This window comes from Macrotis lagotis, chromosome X (genome assembly GCF_037893015.1).
Source record: "Macrotis lagotis isolate mMagLag1 chromosome X, bilby.v1.9.chrom.fasta, whole genome shotgun sequence".
Lineage (NCBI taxonomy): Eukaryota > Metazoa > Chordata > Mammalia > Peramelemorphia > Peramelidae > Macrotis > Macrotis lagotis.
Window position 1 is genome coordinate 436,345,690 of NC_133666.1, and position 22,068 is coordinate 436,367,757.

At 37.8% G+C, this 22,068-nt stretch overlaps 1 protein-coding gene and 1 pseudogene across 4 annotated transcripts in view; both read right to left on the reverse strand.

The window, feature by feature from the left end:
* Positions 1–22,068, reverse strand: part of MAPRE2 (microtubule associated protein RP/EB family member 2) — a 203,001-nt gene that overhangs the window by 13,343 nt on the left and 167,590 nt on the right. For all 4 annotated transcript variants that reach the window (XM_074199552.1, XM_074199551.1, XM_074199550.1 and 1 more), the window contains 2 exons: positions 18,882–19,024; positions 9,116–9,274 (listed from right to left, as the gene is read on the reverse strand). In XM_074199552.1, coding sequence (XP_074055653.1) covers positions 9,116–9,274; positions 18,882–19,024 — 302 coding nt within the window. The remainder of the gene's footprint in view (positions 1–9,115; positions 9,275–18,881; positions 19,025–22,068) is intronic.
* Positions 12,625–12,739, reverse strand: LOC141503736 (U6 spliceosomal RNA; annotated as a pseudogene).

A 22,068-nucleotide genomic window follows, 5' to 3' on the forward strand; every position in this document is an offset into this window, starting at 1 on the left:
AGGCAGGCAATGGGGAGGCACTCAAGTTGTTTGAACAGAAGAGTGACATAATCAGTAGCCTTTCAGAATGTTCAGTGGGAAGACTTCTTGGGACTCTATAAAACTCATTTTAACAAAAATCCTAGCTCTCTGGAACCTCCAGAAAATTGTTCTAGGTAGCTGATTTAATTCAGGCACCAGACTTGTTATTTTGCAGTTTGGGGAAGAAAGCTTTATGAAATGGATTACTGACTTTCTTGTCTTCTTCAACAAAGGATGAAAAAAACAGGATGGTACGGTGGAAAGAGTACCCTGGGTCTGTCATGTCTGCTCTGGGGAATAGCAAGTATACCCTTTTTATTGGAAATAATGTGAAATAAGCTTGGAGAGGTAGGTGTGAACTAAATTGTGGAGGTAAATGTCATAGATGAGGTTTTATGTATTTTATCTTAGAGGCAATAGTGACTTCCTAAGTTTTCAGTAGGGGTGGGGGTGACATCATTAGATCTGAGATTGTGACCATGGTGACAAGGATCTGCATTAGAGAAGAGAGGTGATGCCAGAGCTGTTATGGGCATTGAATTGACAAGGCTTGATAACTGAAAGACTATGGAGGCCTCAGTTTCCTCATCAGTAAAATAAATCAATAGTAACAATAGCTAAGAATGACATTGCACTAGACTTGGAAAGCATGTTACACCTCTTGTCTCACTGGATCCTCAAATGAACTCTGTGACCTGGGTGCTACTATTATTCCCATTTTGTGGGTGAGTAAATTGAAACAGTGAGAGTATGACTTTCCAAGAGCCAAGCATCTGAGATGAGATTTGAATTCAAGTCTTCCTGACCTCAGGTCCAACACTCTAATTATCTTTTTTAGAATGGAATTGTACTGGATGGTTTCTCAGGTTCCTACCAGTTCTAAATCTATGGTTCTACTCATCAATCTAGGAAGAAAGTACTGTTGACATTATCTGAAGCACAATTTCTGTGATGAGTAGGTAAGTGCTAGGAAGTTACCTTAGGCTCAAAGATATTTAGTGACTGGTCCAGGGTCACATGGTTGTTAAGTATGAGGGGCAGATTTAGTACCCAGGGATTTCTGATTCCAAGCCTCCATCCTATCCATGAAGTCATATTGCCTCTATGGGATGCAATACTGAACAGAATCTTATTTTTCCTTGATGAGCTGACATTATGAACATCCACTATTATATTATTTTCTGCTCAAACAGAAGAGGTGTTTCAAGGCATTCTGAGTAGGTAGACAGCTAGCCTCTTCCCTAAGTGCTGCTCTTTGAGTTCTGGGAACTTGTAAAGATTGTTTTGATCTACTGTTTCTACCAGGCTACTTACTGTCATTTCTTTATGGCTGCCATTTTTCCTGCTCATGGTAGCCTTTCTCACCTTTTAATTTATTGCTTCTACTGTGTTATTCTGGAACTTTATAGAACCAAACTTTCTGAAACTAAATAGAAAATACCAAAAGTAGGTTGTTAGTGAAGGGCTCTCCTCTGAAATGAGATGTTTTAGTACAACGACTGACTCAGGGTTCAGTCATCTCCCAAATGGTCAGGTTACTAGGATGAGTTCCAGACAGGTGTTACCATACTTTACTCCAAAAGTTTACACTGAAAATATTAATTTGTACAATAAAAACTTCAAAATTATTTCAAAGATATCATTTTTTTTGGCAAGGCAATAGGGTTAAGTGACTTGCCCCAAGTCACATAGCTAGGTAATTTATTTCCAAGATTTCAAAATGATTCAGAAATTAGCTTAAATTAGCTTAAAAACTATTTTTAAAAATGACATAAAGCATCATTTCCAGGAAACATCAAATTTATCTAGTTTAAACCTCAAATCCTTATTTGTTTTATCTCAACAAAATGAATGTTAAATGATATGATTATATGGGATAATGGGGAAGAGGATCATTGCCTTAAGAATCTGTTTATGCAAACATTTAAATTTATATAGATTCACATTTATATACATTCAGATGTGTGCATTACCCTGCCCCCCTCCCTCAACCTAGAATGGTTGGATCCAATTCTTTCTCTCTTAGCCTGGACCTAGAACAAACTGAGGAGAAACAAATCAGATAAAATTCACAATGTGGATAATCAAGATCTGTCAATGTGAGAGTTCAGATTATGCTTATTTATTTGCTTTTTTTCTTAGTAGAAGAATTTGAACATATATAACAGACCTGTGATTTCATCAGCATAAGAAACTTTCAAATATAAGAACTCTGTCAAGAGGCAAACATCTTCATTTTGTAGATAAGACCTAGGGAAATGCCTGAAGCATTGAGTAGTTAAATGGCTAACAAGTGTTTCAGGTAGAATTTGAATCTAGGTTTTCCTGACTCTGTTGCTCTATCTTAGTAGATGCAATTATTGTTTTATTTATACAACTACACAAATATATATATATATATGTATATATATATATATATATATATATATATATGCATACATACACACATTATATATGCCCACACAGTCCCATAAGCTCAGATAATAATGTTAACTGTTTTAACATGTATGTCAGCCCCTTGATAATAGTCAACCATGCCTTATCTGAATTATTTGATATTATTCCATTACTGGCTTCCACTAAGTTAATTCTATTTTGTTTAATGGAGAAGAGTGGAATATGGGTAAAATTGAGGCAGAGAGGTTAAGTGACTTGCCCAGGGTTACAGAGCTAGGAAGTGCCTGAGGGAAGATTTGAACTCGGGTCTTGCTGAGTGCAGGTCTGGCACTCTATCCACTGAGTCATATAAGGTGATTTTTTTTATTTGAAGTCTCTCAGACTCATGTTTCTATAGACTTTGAACTGATAGGTCCCAAGCTGCTTAAGAGAGAAGTCCATGAAAAGGGAACTATTTTATGGAAAAGTCTTCCAAGGGTTATGCAGCTGTGAGGATGGCTTTATACAACATTGCAGAATTCCTATTCAAAGTGTAATACATATGTGATGCAACACATCTGCTGCAAAAACTGCTGTCCCCAGACAACTTTTATTAGAGGTTATTGGCATGAACAACAAATTCTCCCATATTACTAAAAGACTGTGAAGGCTTGATGTGTAAGTTCTAAGAGTCTGGAGGACAGCATCTATAATTCAGGGAAGGATGTGTTATAAAGCACAATTCTGAGATCTACACATTTCTATTTTATGATCATAGAAACATTTTCTTTTCTTTCTCTACAAAAAATATAGAGCTTAATAACCAGATTGCAAAGGGAGGCTGAGAAAACCAAAACAAAATGTAGGACACATGCAATGATCACATAGAAGCTAACTGCAAATTAGTCACAACCGTCTGCCAGATTTTGAGATTCTTATGGCAGCTCCTTATTCTCAGGTATTATCTGAAGAGGGAAAGACTCATTTGGAAAATTCAGTGTTAGCATAGCCTTTCTCTGGGGAATACAATGTCCCTCATCCTGAATTGATGGGGGTGCAAGTGACCAATGGGAACGCTGCCCCAGACTGCCCTAGCTCTGTGCATGCTAATGGAAATGAGGAAAAAAGGATGGGGGTGGGAGAGATATGAGAAGAAAAAACTCTAGTTTGATAAGGAAAGATAGGCACCATTGCTTAATTAGAATTCACAGGGGAAGAGTGGACAGATTAGTTAGTCTTTAATAGTGGGCTCAAATTCAGCATTAACTGAAAGGGAAATAAGGATAATAAAAGGGATGGTCATTTGTCTTAGAAATTTAACACTCTGAGTTGGAGCATGAGGATGGCAGATTGTGCCCCAGATATCTGTTAACTTTTTTTTTTTAATGGAAAAGAATGTCTATCTTCAGTGGAGAGGCAGAAAGCCTTCAGCATCTAGAAAAATGAATCATATCTCAGGACTATGTATTCAAAAACCAATATTTGGACTTCCACATCTCCCAAAATTTGGTTGTCTTAGGAAGGATCTGATAAGAAGAATAAAAAAAGGGCTTCATTTCTTTTCAGATCAATCCCAGATCTATATAGTCAACCTCTGTCCGCTCTCTTCCCAAATGGGCCTTTCCTTTCAGACCAAGGCCCTTTTAGTGAATGAGGCTTTTCCTTGTCTTCTCCCCCAAACTGTTTTCCTCCTTGTCCTACCTTGTATCTGCTTTGAATTTGCTTTGTATACTTATTTTTCTACATGTTGTCTCCTTCAATACAATGTAAGATCTTTGGGGGCAAGGATTGTTTTACTTCTGTCCTTTTATTTCCAGTGTCTGGCACAAAGGTATTTCAATAAATGCTTGTTGATTAACTGAATGAATCCAGATATTTTTAATGGTAACAAAACTTAGACTGTCTTATCTCTGTCCTAACATTTTCCAATAATTGTCTTTAACTGAGTGGTGCACACCAGCACTGGCTGAAATTCTTCAGTTAATGAGTCATCACCTTTATTATCTCAAGGACGTTCTGGGAAAGGGATAGGCCATTGTTTCCCCCCCACAGCACTGATCCAGGAGGAATGAGTCCTCCCAGGGCTGCCAGATATCAGAGGCAGCATAGTGGAATGAATACCTGTACTTGAATCCAGACTCTGCTGATTACGGGCTTGCTGAGGGACTCTGGGCCAGTCACCATAGTTATCCCATTTGTAAAATGGAGATGGCACTTGTAATAACTACCTGAAGGCACTGATATGAGGAAAGCACTTGGAAAAACTTAAAATGGTATTTTAAATGTGATCTATATAAATTATTATGCACAAAATTATCAGCAATACCTATGAAAAAATACTGTTGCTCTTTTCTAAGTTAGTTGGACATATCCACCTGTCACGGAAGATGGACAACAGAATGGTTTTGATTGCTACAGAACTGCCTCTATGGGACAGGACAACTTTAGGGATAAGTACCCCTGGCCCAAAACATAATTTAGTGGATATGGAGTTAGCTCAGAAATATGAAGTCATCACTGATAATATGGGAAAAAAAACTTTCTAAGGTCTTAAGCATGCCCACAACCAATCAACAAGGATCTTATTAAACATATACACAAGGCCTTTATGAAGGTCTTCAATGAAAGGAGAAGTGTAATATAGAGTAAAAAAAAATAAGGAATAAATGAGAAGAAAAAAAGAGGATAGATTAGATATTCTAACAATATATACCTCAAAGGTCTATGATTTTGCTGATTTGTAACACATTAGTACATGTGAGTGGCTGATAACATTCATCACCAAACTTCATCAAATCCACCAGGGCAGCCTTCTGTGATGGGTCCCTGAAAAGAGCGAGGCCAGTCTTCTGGTAATACACAGACAGGCCATTATTGGACCCATTCTAGGAGCCTTTTCAATTTGGTCCAACTTCCCTAACCCAGGGACTGTGCTTAGCTGACCAAGCCTTGCCATGATAAAGCATCAATGAAATATCAGTGAAAGAACAAAATATAGCTTTGTAGAAAATGCACTTACTCTCAAGTCTAGAAAGTCTTCCAGCTCTATAAAAATTCTCTGTAGAGAATCATACTATTTCTTCATAAAGTCCAAAGGTCAAGATAGAGGGACTTGTCCTATCTAAGTAAGGACACTTGGCACCATCCAGGATCAAAGGACCTGCACTTTGTGGAAAACAATGTAGTCTCTGATGAATTCCCTCTGGACTAAAATTGGAGTAGTCCTGATACAAAACCTTATGATATATATATATATATGCATATATATATATATACACACACACATATATATATATATATATATATATATATATTTATATGTATATTCTGAAACTAAAAAGAAATCCAGCTGGCAGTGGCACGTTAAGATATCCCATCTTCTTCTCCCTCCCCTCTCCCCACGATGAAAGTAATCTCACATTCTCTTTTCTTTCTTCCAGATCCCTACTGCCTGGTTACTGTCACTAGCTAATTCTCACTCAGTATACATTTCAGATAACCCTTAGATTACAGTTACAATGATAACACACACTCTCTTCTCTCTCCCACACCCCTTTTCTCTTAACTTGTGGTGCTGTCTGAACTCCCAACACGCCAGAGGTTATAGAAAAGTGAATTTAGCAAAAAACTCAGCCAACCAGAAAAAAATAAATCTCTTGGTGGCTGGAGGGAGATTGGAGGGGAGTGAGATGAGGCAGAGGGTGGAGTCACACCTCACTTGGAAACTGCTTTTCCTAAGGGAGTAACCTCCAAATTGTTCAGTGAATGGAAGCAACAAGAAACAAATTTATTCAAGATTTGCTGCAAACAGTTTGCAATTTTGCAGAATCCAGAGAATTGAACTTGGAAGGAAGATAAGAGGTCATCTATCTAGTTCAGCTGCCATCATTTTAAAGATGAAGAAACAGAAACCACAAGAATTAAGGGGCTTGTTCAGAGGAACACGGCTCTCCCACAGTCAATGGCAGTAAAGGGACTTGGAGAGAGCCAGCTCTTTGTACTCAGAATCTCAAGTTCTTTCTACTAGACTGTCCCCCTTTTTGGCAAATTAAAGAAATCTGGAAGTCTACTTCCAGACTGTGTGAGAGAAGGGTATATTGAGTTTATAATAATCCCAAGCAGGTCCTGTCTGCTCCACCCATGAGTGGGCCTGCAAAAAGTCTGTTTGTCATCTTCCCATTTGGTCCTCTTTCCTGTATTCAGAGACTCTACTCCCCCCCTGCCCCTTATCCCATGCTCCATTCTTCTCTTTCTCCCTAATGAGCAAAACCTGAAATTAGGAAAACATTCTGATAAACCTATAGTATTAAGGAATGATTGTTAAAGATTACAGCATTTCCTCTCCCACTTTTAAATGGAGAGGACATTTGCTAACTGAAGGTAAACATCTGTGATGCTGGGTGAACAAGGGCAGTACTTGGGGGATCAGGAGGGCCTTTTCAGTAGTTATCATTCAGAAGTCAACTACTCTTCTTTTGCATCAGCCCGGCCACACGTAATGGATAATGGTCCAGTAATCTAATGGATAGGCCACTTGTTTTGCTAGATCCTATTTTTCAAGACTGGTTGGTGTCAAATTGGACTTACCCCAAAAGAATCTATAAATGTGAACTTTTCTTTGTGACAAACTCTAAGGAAAGCTGTATGGCTGGGCAAGTAGGTGTTACAGTAGATAAAGCACTGACCCTGGAGTCAGGAGGACTGAGTTCAAATGTAGCCTCTGACACTTAATAATTACTTAGCTGTGTGACCTTGGGCAAGTCACTTAACCCTATTGTCTTGTCCCCCCCCCTCCAAAAAAAAGAAGAGTTGTATGGCAATTACTGGCAGTATTCATAAGACATTCTTTTTGGCTACTAGGAGTTCTGAGCTTTCCCCCTACTACCAGGGGACTAGATCTTAATTATGCAAGCTGTCCTTAATTCAAAAGCAGGGAAGATCAAGAATTGAATGTGGGAACAATTACTCACTCTATAGGTTTTAGTCTCAGATATCCTAGTGAGAACCATAAAATAGAGATTTAGAACTGGAAGGACATTAGAATCCATCTAGTCTAAAATTCTCATTTTACAGGATGGGCAGCAACCAAGGCCTAGACTAGTTAAATGACTTGTCCAAGGTCACAAAGTTAGTAACTGACTAGGGTGGGATTTGAAGCTAAGTCTTGACTCCCAAGTCCCATACTACCACCATGCGATGGTACCTCATCTTTAAGAGGGTAAAAGGTATATAAAACAAAACACACCCATTTTTTTTTGTAGATGAGAAGAATCTTAAAACTAGCACAATTCTACCTAGAGCAGTCATTTTCTAAATTAAGTAGCATAGAAGTTCAGTGGGATTCCCACATCACATGGGCTTATATTATAATCAAGGAATGAGGATTAAAAGGAGGAATAAAAAAAGGAGGAAACTAAAGAAAAATGGGATAGTTGTAGTTGGAAGACTTTATCCATGGACAATTTTCTTGCATCTTACATATTGAAATTGAGATTTCAAGTCAACTGGAATAGGACATTAAAAAATAAAATAGGTGGCTAGTTATATTCTATTAAAATACCAACACACATAGCAACCAACCACAGTGCCCTCAGAGCATGTGCATGCTTCTCGGTCAGACAGAAACCAAAGCTAACACAGACGGCATGCCCACAACCAACCTCAACATGGTCTCAAAAGCTGTTCTGAAACCACAACATGTTAGCTATCTATGCTCTCCTTACACGCTGAAGAATGAATGTCAAATTCCAATTCTATGTGAGGTGTCTGTGGGTCCCTGCTCTGAGCCAGGATCACAGGTCTAGGTCCCTGCATTTACAGATTCTGCATGGCTTGTTCTTCATCTCCTATTTACCCTCCTCTTGTCTTCATTTTCCCCTATGTCTCAAGCTGTGCAAGTTTTGGTTCTTAATCTGTTCTTTTCCAGCAGCTTCCCACATCTGCTTTTCATTTTCATGACTGAGCCACATTATGGGTCTCCCACAACAACAGAAGTCGTCCTGAGCAGCATTGATGGTGGCGGGGCATCCCTGCAAAGGGGGCCTTCTATAGGAATTTTTCAAACCACACAAAGCACAGTCCTCAGTAGATGACTCTGTTCTTTATTGGCAGCGAATAACCAAGATGGGCGGCCAAAAAAGAGGACCAGAAACAGGGGTGGGTGGGGGAGAAAGGCGGGAAGTAAAAGGATTGCAAGAACATGGTGGGGAGACACTGGGATGATTTATTTTTTTTTACTTGTGCTTCCAATTTAGTTTGGGACTCATACTCTTTCCTTAATAAGGCAGTCTTGGGGGTGGCTAGGTGGCGTAGTGGATCAAGTACCAGCCCTGGAGTCAGGAGTACCTGGGTTCAAATCCGGTCTCAGACACTTAATAATTACCTAGCTGTGTGGCCTTGGGCAAACCACTTAACCCTGTTTGCCTTGCAAAAACCTAAAAAAAAAAAAAAAAAAAAACCAAAACAACCAAGGCAGTCTTGAAGAGATAATATAACATCAACCTCTTCCTTTGCACAGTGTTGACAAACACTTGGAATATATGTATAAGAATTTACCTTCTTAGATCAAATCCTACTTTTTCCAGAGAGGCTATTTTATAAATCTTTGATGATAGGTTTGAATTTTCAACCAGGTAACAGGAAGATATTCTTCCAAGTCAGTTAAATCTTTTGTATTTTCATTAAAAAAAAACACGAACCAGAGACTCCTCAAACTTACATGCTCATCTGAAGCATATAGGACCTCCATTAGTCTCTGCACGAGATCATCATTTTCTTGCCCATGCTCCTGGCAGAGCAGTTCAATCTCTCTCAATTTTCCAAAGTAGAAATCTCTTTCCTTTTCCATGCCTTCAAGTGCAAGTTTTAATGAATGTACCTGTGTGAAGAAAAGGAAACCCAGAAATATAATGTCAGAAATAAAATGCCAAAAATACGCATGCAAAAAAAAAGACATAACCATGCAATGACATAACAGCAAATGAAGAAGTGGCCAAGCTCTGTATAAGGGAGAAACAAAAGAGCTCTTGTCTGGGACCCAAGTTCATGCCAAGATGCCCAATTTCAATAGTTTACTATTCATGCCCTTTGGTCAATGGGGTGTTTATTAACCAGTACTAGAATGGCCCGTCCTAGCCAACAAAGCTCTATTGGGGAAAAGAATAAGTTTCCTTGGTCAGGGCACACAACTCTTTCTCCAAATCTGTTCAAAAGCTGGGACTTGGATTGAAACAGAAACCTAAAAAAGTTTGTCCTGGGAAAATGAAAAAGAGAGCTGGGGCTACATGGACCACTATGCCTGCCTCAGATTTATTGTGGAAATCCTTTAGGCAATATTGATTATGAAATTACAATCATCCTGTTCTCCCTCAAATGTCACAACACTCAGACAGAAGGGTATTATCAATGGAAGGGCAAAGTTGGTCAGAATGGGAGATTATTTATTTTGAATGCTACTAAACCAGAAAAAGGAGAAACAGCAGAGTTCCAAGTCTTCATTTATTCCCTAAGAACCACACACAAACACGCACACATATAGACCCTCCAAAGTCAACTGGCCAAGGCATGGCCATCATCTACTCAGTGTGATGTATTTTGGATCCCAAGTTACTGGCAGTTCAGATGAATGAGAGTTTGAATTTGGGAGAAGATAATTAAGAAAAAGAAGGTTGGCAGGATAGACTGCCTCCTCCCCTATGCATGCCCTCATCTCTCTCCAAGGACCTAGTAGCTGTACCAGTTAAAGTCATTACAAACAAGCCCATCAATACCTTCAGATGTTTGACACTTACATCAATGGCTGGTCACATATATTATGTTCATATTTGGGAACCATTTATTAGGAAAGATTCTGATAAACTGAAGTGTATCCAGAGAAAGAAGGCAAGATGATGGTCTTGAAACCATGAAGTTAATATGAGGATGCATTGAAGGGGGGGAGGTCAGGTCACTTTATTAAGTGCCTACTATGTGCAGGCATTTTGTCAAGCACTTACAACTTTGAGAGGTAGGTGCTATTATTATTCCCATTTTATAGTAGAAGAAATTGAGGCAGAAGTTAAGGATTTGCCTTTATCTGGTAGATATCTCAAGTTGCATTTGAATTCAGGTCTTCCTGACTCTAAGCTCTATTCACTACACCAGCTAGGACATAGAAGAAACTGGGGAAAAAAAAGACTTAGGAGACACAGGAAGGCTGGTTTTAAATATGTGAAGTGTCACATGGCAATAGGATTAATTTATTTTGCTTGGTCCCAATGGGGAGGATTAGCAGCAAAGACTAAGAAGAAACAAAGGGAAGCTTTCTTAAGCAGTGGAGTCATCCCAAAGTGGAATGTTTAGCTTCAGGAAGTCTGGGTTCCCATCATTAAAGACCTTCAAAATAGAGGCTTTTCAAATACTTGTTTAGGATGCTGGTGTGGGGAGTCAGATTTTTAGACTCCATTGAGGTGGAAGGTGGATGCCCTGATACTGGCTCTGAGATTCCTGGACTCTCATTTCTGTGCCCAATTCTCCAATCTGACCGTATATTTTTCAGAGGAGAACAAAGTAGACTTCACCCAGGGCTCTAGTCCACTTTTACTTCTCCCAGAGAGAGAGAGAATCTCCTAGTCCTCTTATCACAAATAACATCAAAACAGTCTTGAAGGCAATGAACATTAGAGAAGGCAGCCAATTTCTACTTGAAGCTTGAGAATCATTTTGTCTCTAAGAGCTGGGATTCATGAATTTAAAAATAAAAATGAGCTTCATTCTGGCTAAGACTTCAACTATTATAAATAATTCCTGGACTTGAACACTGAGAATCATCAAAGCATAATACAATCATTCCAAGGGCTCAGAAGGTCCAGGTGCAGGGAGTCTGCTGAAGACTTTCCCATCCCGTATCCTGACCCACCCTAGTTGTCTAGAACTCAATAGATTTCCCCCTCCCCCCAAGGGCTCAGAAGGAGCGGGGAGTCCTTCCCGTCTTCTATGCCTGCCACTATTTCCCAGCTCCTACCAGCTGCTGGACACCCCCTCATGGCAGATGCTGACCTTATGGTTTCCCTTTCAATCCTCAGACTTGCTAGAGGTATCCTGGAGACTGGCTACTCTCTGAGCTGTCACCAGCTATAACACTTTCAGGAAGATTGTGGACCATCTTTTTGAGCTTTCTGTCTATTTGAGTCTCTGTGGCAGCTTAATCCTTATCATCTGCTCTGCTGCTATGTCCTACGGACAATAGGACCATTCCATCTGCTGTAAAGAGGAAACTTCCTAAGGGTATTGCCTCTTTTAATCAGAATGTGAACTCCTAGAGAGCAGGGGCTGCCTCATTTTTCTGTATCTCTCTCCCCAGTTTTTTTTTTTTTCATTTTTAAAGATCATTAGATTGGGGAACTTTTTATTTTACCTGAAAATATTTTAATTGATCCCCATATAACAACAGGCCAAGAACACAGCAATTCATTTGCCTCAAATACTCCAGTATTCCTTATATACATCAGTTTCCATTAAAAACAAAGGGAAAAAAATATAAAGGAAAAGCACAGTATTAATCAATCACAAATTTTATTCAATTTATTTATTAAGTTTGAACTAGGCACAAGGGATACAAAGACAGAAGTAAGAGAATCTGTCTTCAGGGAGTTCACATTCTATCAGGAGACAAAAGAAAAACAAGGTTTCTGAGGGGGAAGGCACTAGCAATGGGGGGATTTGGGTGTGGCATGAGGTTCCGGAAAGAATTCATATAGGAATGGCATAGGAGCTTGAAATTTCTCTCTATACTAATGAAAGTACTGTATAGGCCTTGGACTTGTGGTATACATGATACTAAATTTCCAGGGTTGGAATATTCATTTCTCTTATATTTGAATAAAAATTTTATTTCCACAAGATGGTACAATTAATGGATTCAATTTTTGTTTTTAGTTTTTGCAAGGCAATGGGGTTAAATGACTTGCCCACAGTCACACAGCTAGGTAATTATTAACTGTCTGAACTCAGTCTTCCTGACACCAGGGCTGGTGCTCTATCCATTGTGCCACCTAGCTGCCCCAAATTCAGTGTTAGGAGCAGAACTCCTTTCCTGTCTCCCATATGCAGAGCTCTTCCCACTTCATAATTCATATTTGCATTTCCCCCAAAACAGGTTAATAGGACAAGTATTATTTCCTTTATATTACATGTGAGTAAACTGAGGCACAGAGTTAAAGTTACTTTCTGTGGTTCACACAGCTAGCCAAGAAGATGGTATTTGAACCTGGGTCTTCACGAATTTGCGTGTCATCCTTGCACATGGCTATGTTAATCTTCTCTGTATTGTTCCAATTTTTAAAGCAAACACTGAACCTGGGTTTTTTCCTGAATTTAAGTCTATCACCCTCATTACTACATCCTATTAGAGATTCTAGACGTCAATGGAATTTCTAATAAAGTAGACCAAATCTGCCCAAGAGACTGACTTGGTCAAACAATAGGAAATTTAGGCCAAGTGAGTCTTCTAGTGGTTTGCATTTATAGAATGCTTTAAGATTTGCAAAGAGCTTACAAATATTCTCTGATTTGATCTTTACAAAAACCCTGGGAAGTGGGTTCTGTTATTTTCATCTAATTTTACTGATGAGAAAAGAGGTTGAGTGACTTGCTCAGGGTCACATCTAGGAAGTGACCGAGGCTGGATTTGAACTGATCTTGGCTCCAGGTCCCATACTTTTATCCACTGTGCAACTGAACTCCCTTATATTCAGTCTAGGTTTTACCCTTTTCCCCATGAGAATAATTTGAATTCTCTACCATCTCACCCTGATGCTGTAGTGAAAACTGATATTCCACCTGTCAACATATGAGATGATTTTGCTTTTTCAAAAACTGCCAAATAGCTTCTCTTCACAACAGATTTGGAGGCCTCTCTTTTTTAAGCAGAAAGGGCAAGTTCTGAGTTTTAATACTCATTTAATATTATGACTTGGTCACTTGTAAACGTCAGAAATGTTAACTCCAGATCTTGCTTTGTTTTTGTAATCCTGCTGAAAAAAAACAACTTGCCTGACTAGAACACTGCATGTCTCCCTCTCTCCTCTCTCCCATTTAGGTGCTAAGAGACTGAATTACAGAAATGTAAGGCATGCTACTACTCTCTACTTATAAGGCTTTAGTTTACCAGGCAGGGAATAGCTGTCTGACACATTCAATCCAGAGGAACTAAAATTGTTTGTTTTTCTATGGTGTTTTGGTTTGCACAATGAACAAATAGTTGAAATATTTGCCGAAATACGCATCTGAAGTTGAGGCTTAGTGCTCTACATTCTTTAGGTAACAAATACTCAGCTATAAAAATGTCTCATTAAAAGTCAACAGTAGCTCAGTCAAAGTCTTACCACAATCGTCTTGCTTTTAAATCAGTCAAAAAAAAAATCAACAGACAAATAAATATTCTATCTTCATTGTCATTTCATGGAATCAATGCCAATAATCTAGGTTGTTCACTAAGTCAAGCAAGTGATTTTCCTCCAGGAAAACAAATTCTCAGAAAAATATAAACAGAGGGAAGATTCATTACTTCTTTTGACAATTCCCTCTTCACTTCTCTGCACATCAAAGTCATAGACAAGTCTTATAATTCTTACAAAGCTCAAGTTATGACTCTGATTCATGCAGCCTTCCTAGACTAACTCCTCCCAGTGAGGTTCCCTTTCGATTTTCTTTTGTTCTTGCAAATACTGTCAGCATACATCTTTAACCCATGACCCAGAACCAAGAGTTCTGGTATTGTATGAACTAGACTAAATGTTAGGAGCAGTTACTCTAAATCATAGCTTTTTGGCTAGTGTTGTTCCCCCCCCCCCCCCACAGAAAATGGTAGAATATAGCTTTAATATGGCTAAGTCTCCAAAAATGCAGAAAAAGGATCTCTAGTTTTAAGAAAAGTCTTATGGGAATAATGCACATCAAATAGAGGACAACCTTGATGTTTATCTCCACAATTAAAAGACTCAAAGTATTTACTGGAGTAGCCCACCAACAATAGATAAAATTCTCCTCCCTCTTTGGTAAACCCTAACTTCTCCCCTATACAGTTATATGAATTCAAAGTACTACTTTTAAGGGTCTTGGATTCCCTTAAGAAGGAAAATCAGCATGGGGGCTGCAAGACAGATAAACCCCCATAATTCCACTGAGTTTCACTTTTATCCTTAAGATTCCATATATTCATCATACCTTAGAGAATTAGACTGAGGCTATAAGTAAAATGCCTTTGGAGTTGCTAAGAATAGCAATCCCCCTCTAAACCAAATAATTCACAAACATAACAGAGGGCAAAATCTGGGTCTTTTGTTTCTTCATATCATGGCTTTGGATACTGTCTGCTCTCCCCCAGCTCCAAATGTGTGCATTTATCCTCTTTTTTCTCTAAGAGACTGATGCTACCAAAGAATTTCTCTTTCTTGTTCTAGAAGTATAGCTCCCTGTGGATTTGCTAGATAGGCATCTCTCCATTATCTTACAGAGGGCATAGATCAGGTATTTTGCTCCCCCAAAATATTATTTGAGTTTCTCTTCACTTCTTTTGGTTCTTCAGGTCTAAAAGCCTCAAACTTGGGGGGGGGACTGAATGGTTTATATCATGCCTTTCCAAGGCTTGAGAAAAAAATTTAGGCTTCACAAATGAGAACATGTACCAGGTACCTCTACCACATATGGGTTATTAGTGGCTCCTGGTGAGGGGTGTCCCCTGACTCTAGATCTTCCAGATCTGTCATTACCACTGTTGATCATTTAGGATCTTATAGACAAAGCTGATCTCTACAACTTACCTTCTTTGCTTTGAAAAGAGGTTTAGCATAAAGGGACATTGCTTTCCCACAACAGTCTGAGTCCACCAATTCATCTACAATTGAAATTCCCATTATATAATTAATGGGCTAAATGGACATTTACATAACTATAATTCCATATATTAACAAGTCTTCAATTATATTTTTAATTCTATTGAGGTCTGAAACGATGTCATATTTTATATCTTCTCAGGTCATAATGGAACCTTAAAATGTTTGATGAATTGCTTTACATAGAAGGCTTCAGTTCTAACACATTTTTTAAAAAAGATTTTTGCAAGGCAAATGAGGTTAAGTGGCTTGCCCAAGACCAAACAGCTAGGTAATTATTAAGTGTCTGAGGATGGATTTGAACTCAATACGCCTGACTCCAGGGCTGGTTCTCTATCCACTGCGCCATCTAGCTGCCCCCAGTGCTAACACATTTTACCTACATCATTTTAATTCAAGGCTTACCAACTCTGAAAGGTAAGTCTATGTTTCATATACCTGAAAGTACATAGTTCATTATATAGTATACCAAAATAGTTCATTTATTAATTCTTATCTCCATTTTGCAGTTGAGAAAGCTGGTGCTCAAAAGATCATTTGTCTAGATCATGTAGCTAATAAATGGACGAGCTGTAACTTGGACCTAATGGATTTCAAGCCCATAGGTTTCCATTACACCACACTTTATAGATGATTTTCCTCCCAAGTCAGAACATAAGCCATTTTTAGTATTCCTTTGTATCTTAATAATATTCAGGGCTATGTGGATCAGTGGTAACTGAATGAAAGAACAATGTAAAGTATATCAAATTTATTTTGCATTATGATACCAACATTGTAATTCAATTATTCTGTTACCTTGGGAAATTTACTTTGCCTTTCTTGAGTCTTATATAAAGGATAATGTGTAATTAATCCCCTTCAATTTCATAGGGATATAGTGAAGACATAGGATAAAAGATGAAAATATTGAGTTCTGAGAGCGATATCTGCCAGGTATTTGTTTGCTTAGCAGGTGTACCAGCCCTTCACTGATATCCTTATTTCAAACTAGAGAGCAAAATTTCTCTTTTATTGTTCAACATATTGTCAGTTTATCTCAGCCCATTATGAACTTTAGTGCTTCCAACATTCTGGCAAGACCATGCAATGTTTTTTATAGGCCTTGTAAGTGACCTACCATTTCTTCCATTTTCAATTTGTCTTTTAGAACTCTTAAGTTGACTGATAAATCCAATTGTACATTGGTTTTGTTAGACAATTCCTCCCTTTCTGGGAAGAACTACAATTATGTATTATTCAAAGGGCAATGGAAAGGGACATCTCAAGGGGCTTTTAGCATATTGCCAATGATGACTTGTACATAAGAAGCAGTATAAAAGACATTATTGAGAATAGACATGACCAGAAAAGAAGCTGGATCAGTCATGTAGCAAAAAGAAAAGATAACAGATAGTTAACCCAAGTGTTAATGCTCAAAGACCAAAGAAAAATCCTTTATAGGGGACTGATAGGAAGACAAAAACAAGAACTAATAGGATAAGAAGGCAGGGAAGAGTTGTGATCTGCAGTTGTGAAAGACTTGGCTGTTCTGATCAATACAATGATCCAAGACAAATCCAAAGGACTCATGATCGAAAAATGCTATCTATCTCCAGAAAGAGAACTGATGAACTCTGAGTATAAAATGAAATATAATTGTCTCATTTCCTTTATTTTTATTGCTTTTTTCAAAATATGACTAATACAGAAATATTTTAAATAATTTCACATATATAATTGATACACTGTTTGCTTTCTCAATGGGATGAAAAATAAAAACAAAGTAAATTTTAAAATTAAGAAAAAAAGGTTTGTGATCTACCATGGTTGGGGAAATACCCAAAGTGATGAAGTTGAACATCTCCCAAAAATGCAGTAGTATTGCTGCAAGCACTTTATTTCTTGATTCTCATTCTTTTTGGACCCTAGGCATACCATCCGAGGCTCATTATAGCTGTATCGATTATCTTTTGAGATCAACTTGTGAGATTCTCTCTTCACAGTAGTTAAACTAGTCAGCTCCTACTTGCCTTGAGATTGTTAAATATTCAGTGTGAGCTTTTATAGCACAAAATTGGCAAACACTACAAATTAGTGTTTGATGATTTTGTTGATTGTTTAAACTTAAGAAAGTGATGGAGACATGTTGATAATGAAGATAAAAGGATGTTGTGTGCACATTTTTTTTCAGAGAGCTGATAGTTAAAGTAGTTATATCGACTCACTCCTCAGTGAAACTTAGAATCTTTCAAGATTCTGAACTTTCCATCATTCCTAATCTAAAGTATTATATTCACTGCTTGTCCTGGGCCAAGAATTACATTTTTCCTCAAATTAACATTTTAATTTCTTTTTCTTTTTTCATTATTCCTCCTCCCAGCTAAATGTAAAAACAAGTTTTAATACTTACCTCCAAAATCTTGAGTTCCAAATTCTCTCCCTTCCTTCCACCCACTCCCCCCATCTCATTGAGAAAGAAAGTTACTTGGTATAGGTTAAAATTGTGTAGTCATGAAAAACATTACTACAAACAGTCATGTTGTAAAGGTAAACATTACACCCCCCCCCCAAACCAGAAAAATCTCAAGAAAAATAAGGTGGGAAAAAACATGTCTCAGTCTGTATTGAGACACCATCAGCTCTGTCTTTGAGAAAGATAGCATTTTTTTGTCATAATTCCTCCAGAGAGCTCTTAAGTCACAGCATTGCTGAGAAAAAGTAGGTCATTCATAGCCGATCATCCTGCAATATTTGCTGTTACTTTGTATAAGGTACATTTCCCATTGCATCTGCTTGTTTAAGTTTTTTTTACTGAGAGTATCCTATTCATCATTTACCTTAACAACTGAATTTCATCTCAATCACATATCACAATTTGTTTAGCCATTCCTCAGCTGCTGGGCATCCCTTCAATCTCTAGCACCCCATCACCAGAAAAGAGAAGCTAAAATATTCCTGTACCGATAGATTCTTTTCTTTCTGTATTTCATCTAGACCTAGCAGTGTCCCAACTAGGCCAAAGGATAGGCATGTTTGTACATCCCTTTGGGCAGAGTTCCAAATTGCTCTACAGAATTGTTGAATCATGTTACAACTCCTCCAACAGTGCACGAATGTCTTGATTTCCCTACATCTCTTCCAACATTTGTCATTTTCCTCTACTGTCTTATTAGCCAATCCAATAGGTATATGGTAGTACACCTCAGAGTTGTTCCAACCAGCATTTTCCCTATCAGTAGTGAGTTAGGCCATTAGATCAGAATTTTGAAGATTCTCCCATTCCTTGCCAAAGGTTTGCCTTCTCTCAAGTTTTCCTTCATGTAGAACATAGAACTGTTCAACACATAAATATTTCTTAAATAAAGGTAACAACTAAAAAGCCTCAAACAAGTCAAATGCTTATGCTTCTTCCCCCTTCAAAAATGATTTCTGGCAGCTCATAGCTGAAATAACAATACAAAGAAGACTCAATTCTCAATATATCAGGCTACAGATTCAATAACTATCATGACTGAACCTTGTTGTACCACTTTCCTTATTTATTAAACACACACCCATAACCACAAGCAAAATAACCAAAGGGCACCCATGATGTATACACACAGAACAATGCTGTGGATCATAAGTTACCTGTTCATTGAGCTGTATGACCTGGGTTTCTAAGTCTTTCTCAGATTTGGAGGCAGAGCCGCTGCTAGAAGGGGTCCTTTTCGCCGATGAGGGACGAGAAGGAGTAGATCCTGGTTTAGAAGCCGGACTAGATTTAGCTGCACCTGGAAACAACAGAACAACCTATGAATAACAGGAGCTTAGAAAACACAAAACCATGGAGAATAGTCAGAGCAGAAAGAGACTTTAAGAGATTATCTTATCTAACTCCTTCATGCTACAGGTGAAAATAATGAGGCCACCCAGGAAAATGAAGTCCCATCTTAGATGGCACTTATTTTTTTCTTTGATTTCTGGGATTTTTCAACCACCACAACACCATGCTTCTGCCATGACTTTAAAAGGAGGAAAGAATTATGTTAATAGAGGATGTGAAAGACACTCCAAGCAATAGCCTTCTGCCCCTTTCAGAAATAAGCTTTTATGAAATTTTGTATTAAAATGTGCTATTCTGCTACTAAAGAATTGTATGCTTGGGCAGATTGCTTAATTGTTCTAGAAGAACTCAATTTAGTCTTTAGAATAGAGAAACTCATTAAGGAGTCAACCAACAAATATTTTTTAAGTTCTAAGCACCAGAGAGAAAAAACAAAACACAGTCCTTGCCTTCAAGGAGCTCACATTTTAAAGGGAGAGAAAAATATGCAAACAACTATGTACATACCAGATACATAGAACAAATGAAAATAAAATTAAGGCATTGGGGGAAGGGGGAGAAGGGAAAGTGGAACTTGAAAGGGCCTCCTGCAAAAGAGATTGATCATTTTCCAATAAAAATAATGATAAATCGAATTTTTTTTACATAGTTGTACATGTAGAATCTATATCAGATTACCTGCTGTAAAGGAGAAGGGGAGAAATAAGAAAGGGAGGGAGAAAATGTGAAACTTAAAGTCTTACAAAAAATAAATGCTGAAAATTACCTTTATATGTAATTAAAGAAAAGGAAAAAATATGCATTTGAGATTCCAGGGGATTCTAGGGATTCTAGGAACAAAGCTCCTATTCCAAGAAGAGGAATAGGGGACTCCCTTTTCCTAATTAGTTAATTAAAGGGTCCTGATAGGTAGAAGCTCTAGCTGCAGTGATTAGGAGTAGGAAGAATGAAGAATCCACTTCCAATCAACTCTAGTGGCAAGAATTGGGGACAGGAGAGCAGCTATGTGGCACAATGGATAGAGTACCAATCCTGGAAACAGGAGGATCTGAGTTCAAATCCAGTCTCAGACACTAAATAATTGCCTATCTGTGTGACCTTGGGTAAGTCACTTAACCTCAGTGCCTTAAATAAATAAAAAATTAAAAAAAGCATTGGGGACAGGAGATATGAGATAGGGTCATTTCTAGTGGCAATAGGAAGAAGGAGAGGGGAAGAGAAAGGCAGAATAGGATTTATTCTACTCAAGAGCATAAGAGATGAAAGACAGGAGTTCTGAACAAAGAGAATGGGGGAGGAAGTGTGCTAGAAGTATGAGTTCTTCTCAAAGTGGAAAGGATTAACCTTGGTGGAGACAGTAATAAGGCAGGAGAGTATTAGGGGCAACAGTAGAGAGAATTTTGTCTTATAGGCAAGTCATTTGTAGATACAGCACATTCATCTCTCTGAAATATGTAAACTGGGTACTACTTATGAAAAAAAAAGTATATTTTCATCTGATGCCATATAAGGGAGTATTTTTATTATTTAACTTTCTCTTTTTGTCTCTTATTGAAGGCTAGCTCTATTCACAAATTTATGTATATATGCCAGAAGGGTATTTTGTTCCAGTGAAGATGTGAACAAAAACTTGGGACAGTCAGAAAATATTCAAGAAGGCTTCAAATTGAAGAAAGGAGGGAAGGAAAAGAAGCTTAGATACAGTTGATAAACCAGAAAACAAGCGTGATATGGGAAAAAATAATCATAATTCATAGAAGACAGGGATTGGAAAGAGGGAAGACATGATTTTGTAGTCTTGCAGGTCTGCAGATAAATGTGACAAATATGTGCAATAATAAAAATACAAATGATTTACACTTATTTAATACTTTGAGGTTTTCAAAGTATTTTCCTCATGCTAATCCTATAGGTAGGAAATATTATAAACCTCATTTTACCTATTAGAAAACTGAGGATCTGATAGATAAAGTAATTTAGGTTAAGTTAAGGAATTAAAATGAAGTTAGTATCTCCTGACAGAATTCAAACCCAGGTTTCCTAACTACCCATTCTGCCACTGCATTTACCAACAGAATTCTGTTATTAAGTTTCTGATTCCTTTTAGGTCAAATTTCTTTTTTACACTCAAGCAATGTACTCCTACCCATTCAATTTTTAATTTCTTTGAAAACTTTCAAGGTCTAAATTATACACACACACACACACACACACACACACACACACACACACATCTTTTCCATAGGTAGGGAACTCGGACTCTAAAAGGGGAATTAACTCAAGAACTATGGGAGGCATTCAACAAAACTGAGGTAATGTGATTGCAAATGATTCTAATGAAAGAGAAAAATCAGAGCTCAAAATGGCTTTTCAGTTAGCTCATTAGCATATCCAGTCTTTAAAAGGATCTGGACAAGAGAAGGAAAAGGAAGCCAGCACCAACAATATTTGGAAAACTTAGGCACAAGAATTTTGCAATATATGTTAAAGAATCTAAAAGTGCTTTAAAAAAAATCCTTTTTAAAGGAAAGTCAAGTACACCTATTTGGTATACGTGGGAAATAGAAAGTGGAATTAATTAACTAATATTGCTTTCTTTCCTAATATTATACTTCATATTAATTATTTCCCCCTAAACTCAGCCTACTTACTTTCTTTTCTGGAAAAGGCACCATCAGTTTTCCAAATTGTTCCTGCTTCTCACCATCTCCAATCAGTATCATTTTATAGAGTCTGCCACCTAAACAAAGTTCATCCCTTCTCTCCATATCACATGCACACCAGTTCAGGTTCTTATCATTCCCCCCCCATATAGATCAGAAATCTGCATATCTATTTATATCCATTTTATGTTGATTCCATTAGTTACTATGAATTCAATAATCCTCTCTATGTAAATAAGGCCAAAATTTGCATTCCAGTCATCATCTCTCTTGCATTACAGTCCTGTAAACTCCAACTGGATGTTCATCTGTATGTCAATCTCAACAC